Source organism: Spermophilus citellus, assembly GCF_964194105.1.
Source record: "Spermophilus citellus genome assembly, chromosome: 16".
NCBI lineage: Eukaryota > Metazoa > Chordata > Mammalia > Rodentia > Sciuridae > Spermophilus > Spermophilus citellus.
The window spans coordinates 59,855,847-59,872,148 of record NC_138196.1 but is presented as its reverse complement, the minus strand read 5'-3'; the positions used below and the strand labels follow the sequence as shown (position 1 = coordinate 59,872,148).

General features: G+C 35.1%; 1 protein-coding gene across 1 annotated transcript in view; it reads right to left on the bottom strand.

Annotated features, from left to right (window-relative positions):
- The window catches only part of ASB5 (ankyrin repeat and SOCS box containing 5), a 44,084-nt gene extending 28,382 nt beyond the window's left edge, over window positions 1-15,702 (bottom strand). The window contains exon 1 of the mRNA XM_081268967.1: window positions 15,391-15,702. Within this exon, the coding sequence (XP_081125093.1) occupies window positions 15,391-15,580 (190 nt within the window). The 5' untranslated portion in view covers window positions 15,581-15,702. The remainder of the gene's footprint in view (window positions 1-15,390) is intronic.
- Window positions 15,703-16,302: the final 600 nt, after the last annotated feature.

Genomic DNA, 16,302 nt, shown 5'->3' with positions numbered 1-16,302 from the left:
GAGTACTCCAGAGTGACTGGGGAGCAAAATTGCCCATCGTGTACTCCAAATGACCTTGGATGGCCCTGGAAAGAAGTGAATAAATAAAATACCATTTGCAAGGACACAGAGAGTGAGCGCTTTAAAATAATTGTCGTTGCATGTTAGTTTGTGACTTGAGGCAGTTGTTCTGGGCAGTTCTGTTTATTACATTCTTCAAGTTCTAGAATGAGGTAGCTGAGGTCATGGGTGCACTAAAGTCACAAAAGGTAACTTGGGTTCGCTGTGCTAAAAGCTTCTCTAGGACAAAAAATGATTCACCAGAAATCGAAATAGCATGAAAGAATCAGCGTTTCAGAACTAAAAGTGGACATAGATGTCATCTACTTTAGTGATTTACAAATGGCTTCAGAGAGCCTTATTAGTTCAATAGAGCCACTGCAGAGTGTGCTGGCAAAGTGTGGGGCTGTCTTCAAACAGTGAAGTTTCTACTCCATCAGCTTACAAATTGAGCCTTCAAATCATTGCAAAAGAAAGGGCTAGTGGCTTTTAAGACAGAGATTGAAAATCCCCGATCCTGACTTCTTTCTTTTACAGAGGCAGAAACTGAGGTTGAGAGAGGGTAGACTGTATCCTCAAAGTCACCCAGGGGGTGAAGGGCAAAGCAACACTGGGACAGAGATCGCCAGCTTTTACCTTGTGCTCTTTCTGATGTACTCTTTTGCTACCCAAAACCACATGCAAACAAATCTGAGCCACTGGATATAAAATAAGGAAGGCAAAAAAAAAAAAAAATCTAATGATCAATAGCACCTACATCACAAGATTTTTGACAGGATCAAATGAGTTTTGCAATGTCACATTTTAGAATAGCCCCTGACACATGTATAATAACAAGGAGTTCTCTATTCTCCTAATATGAAACTTTTTTTTTTTGCTTCTTATGCATTTCTCTTGCTTTTCCATATACTGCTCTATCTCTACCAACTGCCTGCTTGAAATCTTAAAAAAAATTCATACAAGAAAAGAAGTCAGCAACCCTTGTTCTCTAGTCTTAGGGCAACAGCTGTTGGGGAGAAAATCTGATATGTATCACAGATAAGGGTCTAATGTAAGAACAGTTTTATCCATAATCTTTCTCCTCTCTATAGTTCTAGCCACAAATAGCTTTATCACCACTAACCACGTGTTTATGGAAGGTTTACACACCAATAGCAGTTAGAGTGTGTTATGCTGATATTTTTCATGAAAATTAAGTGTACTTGTAAAAGTAGCAAAGAAAGTCAGGGGTCCCAGAGATGCCTCAACAACAGTGTTACATACCAGCTGGGGAACATCCATATTGGCAGAATAGCCTGGGTGTCCTGCAGGACTCTGCCTTGGCTTAACCCACTGGGAGAGAAGGGGGATGTTACTTTCTCATTGCTTGTTGTTATATCAACAATGGGAAAATTGTTCCTGGTACTGGACACAGAGCATTCCTCTCAGTGTGGTCCTCTAGAAGCCGTGGATAAATTAGCCAGTCGTGTGCAAGGCAAAGGCAAGACTTCTTAATTTTACTTGTTTAATTATTTCTATCACTTTGCTAAATAAAACACATACTACAAAATTTGGGGCTCAGGTGTGTTGTACATAGTGGAATGAAGGGCTAAGATTTAAAGTTCAGAGGTCTTGTTTTCAGCTGGTTCTGATTCTCAGTTTTCTATCAGCCATGTCCCTTCCTGTGACCCTAGCTAAAACTTGACAATGTTATGATCTGCTTTAGGGAAAAAAGATAATAACTGCACCCTCCTTCCAGTTATTATTCAGGTATCTGGTGTTTGTGGGAGTTTCTGTTTGCTGTACACACTTTGAAGTAACATGTTGAGTGTTTAAGTTCAAATGAATAAAGAAACAACATTTAATAATATTTGAAGATTGGCTCAGAAAGTATAAAGCCTTAAGAATTCAAGTATATTCACTCAAGATGAAATATCAAAGGTGAACAAGCGGTGTTCCTCACCAAAGGAAAGAATCTTTGAGCTAATAAGGATGAAGAAGATACTTGAATATATTAACAGCCATTAACTGATCCCAGTTAAAAAGAAATACAAAAAATAATTCTTTTATTTGGGGAGGGGACTAAGGATGATTTCATGAGGATAAAATGTGTTGATAAAAGTGACAATAAGACTGATCAAGAAGAAGGATGAAAGACATTACCTATAGATTCAATTTCAGGACAGTATTGACTCTGTCTTTATTTGTTCTGGGAGATTCCCAGGGTCGCTATCCATTAACAATTATTTGAATGCATATGATTTCACAACATTGAATCAGACGTGATTAGAGTAACCACCACCCTGCATTGAAGTTGAATGTGGTAATAAAATCCATTTATTTAAGTTGAATCCTCTCACTTTCTCCCTTCCTTGTTTCCTTCTTCCTGTATTACTTCCAACCTTGAATATTTATTATGCTCCTGTTTGCCAGGCACTTTTCTAAGGATGAAATGAGTCCTGTCTTGGTGAGATTTATAAGCTCTTAAATATACCAAACTGACAGTATAGTATGTTGACTTTATTCAGGTTATCATAATACAAAACAAAGAAGCAAAACCTCACGATTGTAAGTCAGGAGTGATATGAGAAGCAACCTCAGAAGACCCAGGCTTACATTTTCACTTTCCTCTAAGTGGATCAATAACCTGAGTAAGCTCCTCTACGTTTTTAAGCTTCTGTTTCCTTCTCTGCAAAAGAAGTGCAATACCATTGACTTAGAGGACAGTTATAAGGATGAATATGGGTAATATATGTGCAAAAACTTCATGAATTACAAAATAAATATAATGTTTTATCAATAGGAAATGTAAGGTGGGGCATGCCAAGGCAAAGCCTAGGTTTGGGTAATATCAAGAGCCTGGATAATCACTCTATTAAGTTCAATTATAGGGAATTTAAACAAGGGATTCACTCTATGCTGAAGAGGATGTTTATTTCTTTCCATGTTTCATTTTCTCCTCTGTCTAAAATATTAACCACATAGTATTTACTAGAAAGACAACACATAGAGTTATCTCAATTTAAGAAAATATAGTTCATGAAAAGTTTTTGATTAAATGTATAAATTGCTTATTTTAGATGGGACTCCTTTAAATAAAAAGTTTATATAATATAACAAAGATTCAGTAATTTAAGCTATTTTATACGCTACATATAAAGGACAGCTATACACATAATCTGGCATATATATTTATTGGAATTCTACCAAATTTTAAACATAAATTTACAGCATCTAGCATTTAACTATTATGAAAAACAGCAATTCTGTTAAAATACTACTTTTCTAATACCATCACACGGAACTGGATTTCTATCACCTCAATGAACAAATGGTCAGTACCAATATCAGTATTATCCTTAAGAGTCTACCAAAGGGCTGGGGATGTGGCTCAATGGTAGAATGCTTCCCTGTTATGTGTGAGTTTTCAGGTTCAATCTCCATCAGTGCCCAAACAAGCAAAACAAACAAGAGTCTAGTAAAAAAAAAAAAAAAAAAAACAAAAACAAGATAAACTGAGCCACATCCTGAAAATTTTGGAGGTTGCCACAGACTGCTGTTACTCAGACGTGCTACTCTTAAATTTGGGAAGTCACCATAATACATTCCACTTTGAGAAAGTTCCTTGTCGTTCATCATATTCCTGCCAAGCTTTCAGTAGTAAAACTTCAATTTTGACTCTAGGCTGAGATTTGCATTTACCCATATTGTAGGAAAATGCTAGCTTCTCAGATTTTTCAATTCTCAACCTTAATTTTCCTATTAGTTCAATTGTCACTTTTCCCCAATTGTAATATTTATAGTTTAATGGTCTCAAACTGAAGATTGAAGACAAAAATTATTTTAAAAATAATCTTCTAGAAAGAGGCATGCCCACTTCCCCCATAGACTTTGCAGTGTCATGATAAAGCAGCAATGGCTCAGGGAGTCATAGGTCTAGAAAGGACACTTTCAAGCCTGTGCATAAAGCCCTAGGTAATTCAAAATATGGACCAGAGTTGAGGTTTATTGATTACATGAGATAATTCTGTATCCATATATACTGTTCATTTTAAAAACGTATTTTTCTCCTGTCTCAAAAGAAGAAGAAGAAGAAGAAGAAGAAGAAGAAGAAGAAGAAGAAGAAGAAGAAGAAGAAGAAGAAGAAGAACTTTTGTGAGTTAGTCTTAGTGGATAAATTATATTTTGGTCACTTCCTGGAGAAGTGACCTGGCAGAAAAGAGGAAAAAAAAAAAAAGAAAAAGAAAAAGCCAAATAGCTGAACTGGCTGACTCAGCTCTTCACTAATGTTGTCATTATTTTTTGTCTTCTCTTTTCAGCTGCTGGGGATTAAGAGAAAAGAAAATAAAAGACCAACAGGCTTTTAAGAAGCATGGCTTGGCAGAGGATGTTAATATCCATCCGGTGCTTTGGTATGTTGGAGGTTAAGCAGCTCCAACTTTTTCTATGACGGTGACTGTAAGAAAGAAGCCAGAAATTTGCCATTACATGTCATTGTGACAGACTGCTACAAATTTGTCAAAGAATTTCTACAAAGAAAAGTTCCTTTGATATATAATATGGTAGAAGAAATATCTCCAAGTAATTTTATAACTCCCAACTTCTGAAATAGGTTTCCCACCATATCATTCGGCCTAGGATCTTGGCCATAGGAGTCAATAAGCATGGCTTCGCTCCAATCCTGTAAGGCCTTACTTTGTTTCATAAAGTATACCAAAGAGAGCATCTGAATAACATGAATAACTTAGTCTTTTTGAAATTTTTTTTGGTTGTTGTTGATGGACCTTTATGTATTTATTTATATGTGGTGCTGAGACTTGAACCCAGTGCCTCACACATGCTAGGCAAGTGCTCTACCACTGAACCACAACCCCAGCCCATGAATAACTTTGTTTTAAAGGCATAAAATGCATGGATTATTTTGGTTGTCTGTTATAAACATTTTAAATAGTTAAAAACCTCTGCTATGAAAAAAACCAGTAGACAAAGTACATGGATGGTAGAGACCTGATGAATTTGATTTAGCTGCTCACACATGGTGTCCTCAGAGTGAAAGACCATGGAGCGAGAGAGGTCACTGACCAAGAGCGAAAAGCTCAGCCCCAACAGGGTCTCATTGGAAATTCTGCTCCTTCCTAAACCTTCCAGAGCTCCAATTCTCTACCTAATGGATAGCCATGATGCTAGAACCCAGCCCATGCATAGTAGATTCATCCTGGTATTCTTACATGTTTGTAGCAACTCCTTGGCAAACACAGTTAATTATCTTTTCTTATTGATGATTTTCTGTGTTACTAAATTTTAGCCAGTTCTATTTTGTTTATTAAAAAATTTATTATATAAAAAGCTAACACTTACGGAGTGTGAACTAGATGCTAGACACTGTGGGGAGTGGTTGAGGTAATAAATTGTATCTCATGTAAGACTGACATTAATCCTTTATAAAGTACCAATATCTCCATTTTGCTGCTGCTGAAATTGAGGCCTACAGAGGTCATGCAACTTTTCTAGGATCACACAGCTAAAATGTGCCAAGCGTGTTTGAATAATGTGTGTCCCAGTAAGTCATTAGGTTACATGCAATGTGATCTTAACCTCCATTTTCTCCTAGATAAGGGTTTTTTTTTTCATTCTACAAATATTTGCTGACTTTCTTCAATATCCAAAGCAAGTGTTGTTTTTCCTGTATGCCACAGACAGTTATTTCAAGAACCAATTGACTTTATGTCTAGTAAACTGTCATTTCCTGCTCCAGAATGACAGCATCTTTGAAAGATCTGCTTTAGCTGTCATACCATTACAATTCAGTCTCCAAGTACTTAGCATAAATCGCATTTGCCCCATGAACTTTAGGTTAATTCCAAACTACTTCTTCCCCTTTTTACTTAACTACTTTGCCTTTCAAATTAATCAAATAATAAAAATATTCATTATAGTGCTGTAAAACCAGATCTGTGATTATAAGTGCATACTTCTTAAAATGAAGCTTTAAATGATCATAAAATCTCTATCATTAAATCCAATTAACTTTCATAAGCAAAAATTAAAAAAAAATAAACAATATCACTATTGCCTGTGAATCCAAAATATTGTGCTTATTTAAACAGATTTCTCTTACATATTCTTGAAGTATCTTCCCAATTACATAATGCAAGTATTATTTAGGACTTAACATTCATTATTCTTGTTTTTTCTCCACACAAACCAGCCTTGCTTTGTTGACTTCTCTGAATAGAACTTTGCTCCTACCCTATTTTTACTAGCTGAGCAATTTCATCATAACTATGTGGGGGGGCAGGGGTTGAGAGAGAGAATGAGATGCTCAAATTTTCATTTGTCTTTTATTTATTTATTTTTTCTTTTGTACTAGGGATTGAATCCTCAGGCTTGACCAAACCACTGAGCCACATTCCCAGCCCCACTTTCTTTTTTTTTTTTTTTTTTAAATTTTGAGACAGGGTCTTGCTAAGTTGCTTAGGGCCTCTCTATTTGCTGAGGCTAGCCTCAAACTTAGGATCCTATTGCCTCAGCATCCTGAGTTGCTGGGACTTTGGCCGACTCAGCTCCTTGTCTTTTAGTTCTTGGAATGTCACTATGAAGAAGTACTTGTTCTTTCTCAGAAAATAGATCTATGATTCTGTGTATCTCAAATCAAAAGGACCAGCATTTTTTTCCTTTTCTACATTTGCCCTTCTGGATCATAGTTCAAGCAGGAAAGAAGACATCTAGCTTCCGGATTCAGAAAAACATTTGGTGCAACATTTTATTCTAAAAGTTAATTTTACTTAATGGGTGATAGAAATGATCGTTTCTTAGTGAGTGAGGTAGAATTTGGAAAACATGAGTGTTCACAGATCTTCTGAGTGGTCATCAAAGACGGGTTTGGTTGTCACTGAGGAGCTGAGTCAGTCCTTACTCTTGGTGGTCATTATTTAACTGCTACTGGAGTGTGTTGAAACCTTTTTGGAGAAAGATAACTTCCTCTCACATTTTGGTAGCCTTACCTGATTCGCTCTAATAACAAGGGACTTTGCAGCATTATGATAGTGAAGAGTGGATTTTCAATGGATGAGGCTTGACTTTAATTTTATCATTGTCAGTTTTCATTTAAAGCTGCACACTTGACAGCTGAGGCAATCCAGTGCTTCTATTTAAGAACACGAGTGGCATTTCGGTATTAAATTTCAGTTTGTTTGTACCGTGCCCATAGTTTAAGACTATAAGCCTTCTGGAAAGAGCCAACGTATTTCTGAAGGTTTCTATTTTACTCAGTAGGTAATGGTGACATGGAAATTTTAGCTGCCTAATGGAGACAGGATGCCCTTGTGCCATTTCACATAGTTATGCACATTCCTGACAGGCCCCAAATGTTAACTGTTCTTCTAATCCCTAGGAAAGAATGTCAAAAAGATGTTCAGTATATGACTCATAGAGTGAAGGTCTGTAACTCGATGCACATAACTTAAATAATATTTTAAATAAACTGGGACAGTTTAGTTTTAAACATTATTTTATCTCTTCCTTTGAAGAAAATTTCTCCTAACGTCCAACTTATAGAGATTCATGAAAGCAGGGTTGATCTATATAAAGAGGAGAAAGAGGGCCATGAGAACTTTTCCCCACACACCACTCAAGCCTGTCAATCCCCAAGACTCTTCTAGAAAACTCTTACATCTATTTAGAAGACACATTTTCAAAATCCTGTCCCACAGAAACCAATGGGGCTTTGTAGGACTGAAAAAAATTACTAATTATTCTAAAATGTCTGCTCTTAATCTAAATTCCACAGAGCGGGCTTGTTCACTCACAGACCACAGGGAAGTTTCTTTTGGAACTAACAATTTGACAATTATGAAACCCTTTAGCATCTCCCTTCCTGACTTGATAGTATTTTGAGTATTTTCATTCTAAAAAGCCAATGGTCTGCTTTATAGCATTGCAGGGGGAAGGCTAGAAGAAATGAATCATTGTTCCCTATGCAGCTGGTGAAGAGGAAATGCCAAAAGTTCTATGCATAAGGAGTAAGAAAACCCCTCTGTTCCTTCCTCCTCCTTTCCTTTTTCCACCCTTTCTTCCTCTTTCCTTCTTCCCTCACTCCCTTCCATCCATACTTCCTTCCTTCCCTCCTTTTCTCTTTCTCTACCCTTCCTCTCTCCCTCCCTCCCTTTCTTTTTTTCATTCTAAATACCCCACCTATTTTTTATACCTTTATTTATTTTATTTGTATGTGGTGCTGAGGATCAAACCCAGGGCCTTGCACATGCCAGGCAAGCACTCTACCACTGAGCCACAATTCCAGCCCCTCCACCTATTTTTTAATAACATGGTTTATCTGTTACTGGGAATAATCTTTCTCCAGTTTAGAAAGCGTGCCAAAATTCTTGCAGAGATCCATGAAACTGCCATGGAGCCACCCAGGATGTGCACCACTGAGCCAGTGTCAGTGAGGTATTCCATCTTCTCTGACATGTAGTTGATGAAATGCACATAATGGCTTATTAAATAATTACATCAAGGATTTTATAAAATACTTATAGCAGTAATTATTTCCATCATTGGCTCATGACTCATACACTGAATTCAGTAAAAGCATTAGTGTTCTTTACTAGGAACTTTTGGATGCATGATTTGAAAAGATGTGAAAGTTGTGTCCATTAGTACACAGTTGACCACTCAACTGTGTATCTTCATCTTTAGCAAGCATGCTCCAAAGGGACCAGACTTCTTTAATTCCACATTCTAAACTTTTTCTTTCTTTCTTTTTTTAGTCTGTGCATTCAATTTTGTTTCATCTCTACTTCTTGCGTAAAAACCTGTGCCCTGACTTTGAATTTCTGCCTTCAGTTCTGCCTTCTCTATGAAGTGCCTTATATCTCAGCTGAACTCAGTTTCTTCCCTTCCTGACTTCTAAGAAAACAACTGTTGCAAAACTTGACTGACTTCAATTCAGCACGTATGCTTTTATTCTTTGCTGTTTGGTTGTTTTACATGTGCAAGGTTTGACTCACCTCATCCAAGTTCTTCTCCTTTCACTCAGAAAGCAAGCCATCAGCAGCAAATATAAATTTTTGTAACTTATTATGTTTCTAGAAATTATATATTGTTTACATATATTATATTCACATATATTAATATGTGTACATACAGCATTTACCTGTCAGAAATAAAGCCGATATAAAAGTAGTATTTGTTTACTCACAGACCATATGGAAGTTTCTTTCAGAACAATTTGACAATTATGGAACCCTTTAGCATCTTCCTTCCTTACATGATATTATTTGAATATTTCCATTCTAAAAAAAAAAACCAATGGAGCCTTTTTGATGGACTGAGTTAAATTCAGAACTATGTCAATCACATCAATGAATAAGAGAAATAGCTTTTTAAAAATAACTTACCATTTTCTAAAATAGATAGTAAAATGGGAAACCAAAAGTTAACAACTAGTTTTCACTCACTCACCATCCTTATTATATGATTTTTTTAAAGACTTGACTATGTCTAGTCAATCAAATTCTGAAATTTTCACCAAAGTATTTGTAGTTTTTCAAAAAGATTTATTGATAAGCAATGAATATACTTGTCATTTTCCTAAAACTAAAAAAATTTTAAACAAGACTCTGAGCTTAGGTAAAGCTTTAGGTAAGCGATATTAGTTTAAAAATAACAAGTGAAAAGTGAGTTAATAAGGAAGGATTGAGAGAGGAGAACTGGAAAGTTTTTGAGCATTATGAACAAAAATATGTGCACAATTGAAGGGGAAAATATGTATATTTTTAGCACAGCTTTTTTTTTTAACTGACATACCCCAGGAAGAACAATTTTTATTTTCTCCGTACTCTTACAACACCTTTTTTAACCTTGTAAAGTAGTGTTTATCATGTTTTTCAATTATGTGGTTATGATTTCTCTCCTTCCAGGCTATACACATTTTAAAGACAAGGATGTGAACTTTGGTAAATTTTATTCTTAATACATAGCACAGTGCCTTTGACCTAGGACATATACAAATAAATGTTGTATATGCTGCAAGTGATAAATGAATAGGTAACTGAACAACTAAAGAAGAGAAGAACAAAAATGTTTAAGAAGAATACTTCTAGAAAAACAGCTTCTTCCTAAGCTACTACCAATTTTTTAATTCAAAAATTCATGCATTTTTCCAAATATAAAGGAAAAAGAAAGGTATGACTAAAATAGGAGAAAGTCATTTCTAAACTCAGAACTTTATTCCCATATTTCATTTTTAATTTGCTGGATTACATTGGTCTCTTCTGTAAAAAAAAAATGCTCTGGTATTTCCAAAAAAATAATAGAGTTTGGAAAAAATTAAAACTTTTTAAAAAAATTAGTAGCATTTTTGAATGTAAGGTGATGCCTTTTGTCAGACAAAAATGGTTTTATTGGTTTCAGTTATTCTTATGTAGAGTTGTTTCACTTAAGTACAGAATATGTGTCCAAACTATGTTGAGGCTATTTTTGTACATTCATATAATGAAAACTATCAAAGAGGTCATCTTGCAGATTTGACTCCTGAGATTTTGAGAAATGTTCCTACCATAATTAATCTTGTGTACAGTCAATATGGTAGCATCAAAAATCATATAAAGTAAATTCTTCCTTAGAAACGCCTGAAATTGCTGGCAATGGCCTTAGAGTTGAATTCCTAAAGTTGATTTTAATCCTAGGATGGACTTTAGTGATGGAGGGGTAAAAAGATATTTTGTCATATAAAATTATAGACACTTCTTCTACCCAGGTCACACTACTCCCCCAAACTAAAAGTTTTTTTTTAACTTGAGGTGGCATGTTTACACCGTATCCTACTTCCAGGTGTCAATTGCAGTTGGAACAAAAAATAATTATGCGCTTAATGTCAACTTTAAAACCCAACTTACAAAAATAAGAAGCAAAAGCATTGTATTGGAATGTTCTACATATATTCTATGATCCACATAGAATAGTTTCAACCATAAAAGGAGTGCCTGGTGAGGCTGAGTGTCAACAGTATGCTTCTCAAGTGGCCCCATAGATACATATTACCTTGAGGAATTTTCCACAATCCAAAATTTGGCCCAGGGCCTTGCAGACTCTGAAACCTGATCTATTAGCAAAGCTGGTAAAAATCTACCAGAGGTAGATAGATTTATAGCTCAAAGAGCATAGGACACTAAAGATTGGTATCAAGATGCTAACATACTAATTTATAATAAGCACTAAAAGTCTCAGAAGGACTAGAACTCTCTGGTGGGTAAGTCAGCACATTCATTTTTAGTGAGGGAAAAAATCATAACCAGAAGGCTGGCTACCTGGGAACAGGAAAGTGGAGCAAAGGAAATACACTAAATAAATCAACTGCAAGACTAGAATTCAGATTCTAGTTACCACTTTCTGTTTACCTTGGTTTGTCACAGTAGAGATAGGTAGGTGACCTTCTATATACACCAAGTAGCTGAAGGTCTACCTCCCCCAGGTGGCCTTGCCTGGGAGCTGTACATTGACCTGGGTGGATGATCAATCCCTCTTCTGACTGTCTTGTTAACATCTCCTTCTGGAGAGCCTCAGTTACCTACAGTAATGATTACTCGCTCTGCTAATGCTCTTTAAAGTCATCATCAGATTCATTATTTTTTCTTTCCTTTTCTCTTTATTTTTTTGTGTTTATTCTTGATTTTCTGTTCACACCAATATCATCAAATCAGTTTAGCCTCGTCTTATGGCAAGGTTCTAACTGACCCACTTACTGCAAATCTGTCCCATTGTCTAATCCCAAAGATGACTACTATATTAATCTACCTTGCATTATGGTTTCCTACATATTTTTTCCTATCTTCCCAACTTATTCCTACCAAAAACTCTTAGTGACTTCAACTGCTTTCAAAGTCAAGTCCAAATTGCATAGCTTGCCATTCAAATTCTTTCATTTCTGAGTCCAAGTTATTATTTCTTTCTACTGCATGAACTTTCAGCTCTAGCCAAACTCTTTGTTTCACAATACACCACAAGCATCCCCAAATCCATGCTTTCACTCATTTCTGAGGTCAACTCAACATTTGTCTTCTCCATAAAGATATCCCTGAAAGTCCACATCTGAAATTGATCCTTTCATTCTTTAATTTGTTTGCCATTTAGTAGGTCTAAAAGTGAGTATCATATGTGGATGTCTCATCTCCTCAATAAGGATACAAACTACTTAAGAATAATAACAATACATTTTGCATTTTTTGTATCCTATATCTTCATTTTCTTGATAATCAAAGATGTTCAAGAAACAGATGCTAAAAACTGGCCCGGTCTGCTTGAAGGTAAAACTGCCAAATCCTTTCAGAGCCTAAGATGGAATTTGGAAAGTATTTCCCTTAACAAAAGAACTGCCTCTTAATATTCTTGGGATATTTGTAGTTCATGGCTTTGGAGTATTTCTATGCCTTCAGAGTGATTTCACCAAATGAACATCTTCCTCAACATCTATATTTGTCCTCTGTACTGTTTAATATTACATTGAAAACACCTCTCAATTCTATTGAATCCCACTGTTGTTCTCAAAGTATAGTGCTAGCTTTAAAAATAGACTTGACCTCTGATATACAGAGACATTTAACAGCAAGAATGATACCAGAGATGGTTAAATAGAAAAGCATAACAAAGAATAAGTCCCTTTAATATGACGGTGGGGTTGATAAATCTTCAGAGGTTAAAAAAAAATAGGTTTGTAAAATGTATTCGAATCACAAAGGGATCAAGAAGGAAATGTTTTAAGCTATTTTAACTACCACATAGCTTTTCGGCATTATGGTATATAATCATACCTAGGTCTCAGCTGGTTGGAAATTTCTTTTAAAAACTACATTTGTCTGCTACTGTGAACTGTAATTATATTAGTACTGAGAAAAACCAACAGCCTCTTTTATTTTAAACCAAAGTAGTTCTGCCCAGGGGGAGGACATCTAGAATGTCAACAAGGTCTTTGATTATGAAAGACATGAAAACATGTACATCCTATTTTACTCCATGGAATTTGGCAACTGCTCACAGATATTTTGGGGAGCAATTTGGCTAATCCTTGAGAGTAGGAATGAGAAACCTAATTCAAAGTGAAATGAAGGTGATAATCTTTCCAAGGAAGAAGGAAATTGCTGGATTAAACAAAGATAACTGAACCTGAATAGTCAACCTGGAAGATACAAACAAAATAAAATTAGTTTAATTATAGTAAAAAAAAAGGGGTGGGGTGGAGAGAGAAAGACAAAAATTTATGCTAAATGGAGGAAATAATTTCCTGGGCAAGGAAGAATTTTTTCTTAGCAGTAAGAGACTAAGAGTTTTTGTAAGTACTTGATTTAGTCTTCTAATACTAAAATAAAATTATATACTAATTGTGCTTGCGCTGAATAAAAATTACATTTTCTATTGTTAAATATATAGATTAATGTATGATATTGGAAAGTAGAGTTTCGTTAAAGAGGTCTAACATTAAAAACAACACAAAGCTTTTTATAACTTCATTCCCATTTTAGATTTCCAGGAAAAAATATTTTCTACTAGTGAGTATTGATTTCCTTCCTGACTCTGTGTTGAGACAAAATCCTACAGGTCTAATATACCCTAAGATGAAATCAAAAGAGTTAATGGGAACACGGGAGCTATTTCCTGTATAAGCCCCCTAAGATCATTTTAAAGGGAGATGTCTTTGTCGTTATCTCTGTTTCTCTCTCTCTCTCTCTCTCTCTCTCTCTCTCTCTCTCTCTCTCTCTCTCTCATCATGCTGGAAATTGAACTCAAGCATTTTGCTTGTACTAGGCACATACTCTACCACTGAACTACAACTCCAAGCAGAACTGTCTTTTTATTTGTAAATATGAACAAAAAAGGGAGTTTTTAAAACATCCTCCAAAACCCTTGCCAATAACTTTAAAAAAATTCTTTTTAGCAAGTATTCCAGTGTTTTATGTAAGTTAATACTCATTGTGCATATATAAGATTTCACTATGAAGTAATGACCTATAGGCTGCCAACAAGAGTAAATTTTATCACCTCAAAATCTTACCTGTTTTAAGTTTAATTTTCTGTGTTTGCTGTTTTCACACAGAAGTATCCCATTTGTCAACTGAACTTGTTATTTTCAGTTGGATGACATAGTAAACAAGTCTTATTTGAATATTTATGCCTGTTTTGAAGCAGAGTTATTAGGTAAAGGATTTAATTTTTCCTATTTCCTCTGGATTTCATGTTTCCTATTTCAGTTTCCTATTGGCATTATGATTTTCTTCACTTTGAGTGAGTATATAAATTCCTCACTTTCCACAAAAGTAATCTTCCTCAGAAAAAATACTCTATCTACTTCACACATCACAAAATATTTTCCACTCAAGTTTCCATATATTGATAGAGTAAGATAGATTTTAAGATGAATTATGGAACAAATTGAAAAGTAGCGTTTAAGAAGTCAAACTTTCTACTCTAAGTGCTCCTTTTTGAATTCTGTATTTTCTAATTATGTGACACTAAATTTTGATAATGAAAATTTAAATTGCTCTAGAGGTATTTGGGCTATAAAATGTTCATACATGCCTTGATTCATTTCAAATCAGAAATGAGCTGAAAGACTATAAGAAATTAAAATGTCATTTTTAAGCTCGCCATCTGAATCATTTTTACTGTATAGAATATTGGTCCAATAGAATATAAATGGTTTTATGGCCTTTAACGCATATGATTAATATTGTAGTTTTTCATTTCACCACACATTTCAATTTCTTCTAACAAACATGGATGCGCTTGGCTGCACCCATAGAAAATTTGCTAATTCATGTTCCTATCCTTTTATAATCAATTTTTCACAAACTGAGCAAAGCAATAACAATCCCTTTAGGAAAACACATGCCATAAATCTTCCTTTATTTTGTTTTGCTTTAGAATTGAGTTATAACATTGTGTGAAATAAAATCTTGAAATCTCTTTTGAATAAAAATTCTTTTAACTACTAAATATTTGATTTAAACTATTATAATGCAGGTGCAGGTCAAAGCATACTTGAAATGCAATCAGTTACCTTTAAAACCATGACTTGGCAAGAGAAATGTTTAAAGTTTTTAAACACTTATTAATAGAAAGAGATATACATGAATAACAGTGTATTTCCATCAACCAATTTTGCAAGGATACCTTGATTTTAACCCAAACGTGCACACTGAAAAGTAATTTTCTTCTTCATGACGCTATGAAATGAGTGACAAGAATTTTTCTTAACAGAAGTTTACAAAATATTTACTTTGAAGCTGTCCATAAAGAAAACATGTGATGTTTTCTTGGATTACAGATCAGATGATAGTTAAATTCAACTTGAAATGGGAGAGCGAATCGCAAACGTACCTTGTCCTTGGGTTACTCCATAAAACTCAGCTGCTATCCTCGCCGCTTCCTTGCGGTTCCCTTTCACAATGTAGAAGTGACTGAGGATGGCAAGGCTGATTTTCACAAAGAGTTTAAAACAGAAAAGTGAAAGTATTGTAAAGTAGACATTGGATAACTGTTGAGCAAATGGTCGACTTTCTTCTAACATTGCTGCAGAAGAATCCGCAGCGGTCTTTAGTTAGATCCAAGTCTCAACTGTGCCTGGCTCTAGTCCGGGATGCTCCTGAACAGCTGGTCCTAAGGGAAGAAAATATCAGCTGGTAATGATGCCCACGGCTCAAAATATTTATACTGTCCATAAAAGTTCTTCGCAATCTCCTATTGGTCTGACAATATTCCATGGAAGCAACTGCATCACGTTTCACAAGACTCCTGACTTTCCGTTCTCAAGATAAAATGATACTGCCACCTCTCTGCCCTGAATTTCAAGACCTAGATATTGAAATATAATCATGCCTATTGTTTCCTTTTTTGCTATCTAGTCATCACGAACAATTTAAAGGTGTGTATTTGGGGTCTCTGTGGTTCATGTAAATAGTATCAAAATATTGAAAAGTCCTTTGATTCAAAGCTTTAAAATGGTACTATTTATGGACCATGAGCTAAATCAGCAAATAGGCCATAACTTGGATCTTAATGCCTGCTCATCAAGTTAGTCAATTGTATTGTTTTTCATTGTTGGTAGGAAAACATATTTTTCTTACAAGTAGTTAACCTGGATCCTAGATTAAGAACTTGACGCTGTACCTTTATTCAGTGAATGCTTCTAAAGTGTCTTCTACAAACAAGCATTTTTATACATGTTGGGGGAGACAAAGATGAATATAATAGTCCCTGCTTCAAGGATCTCATAGTTTGTAGGAAAAAACA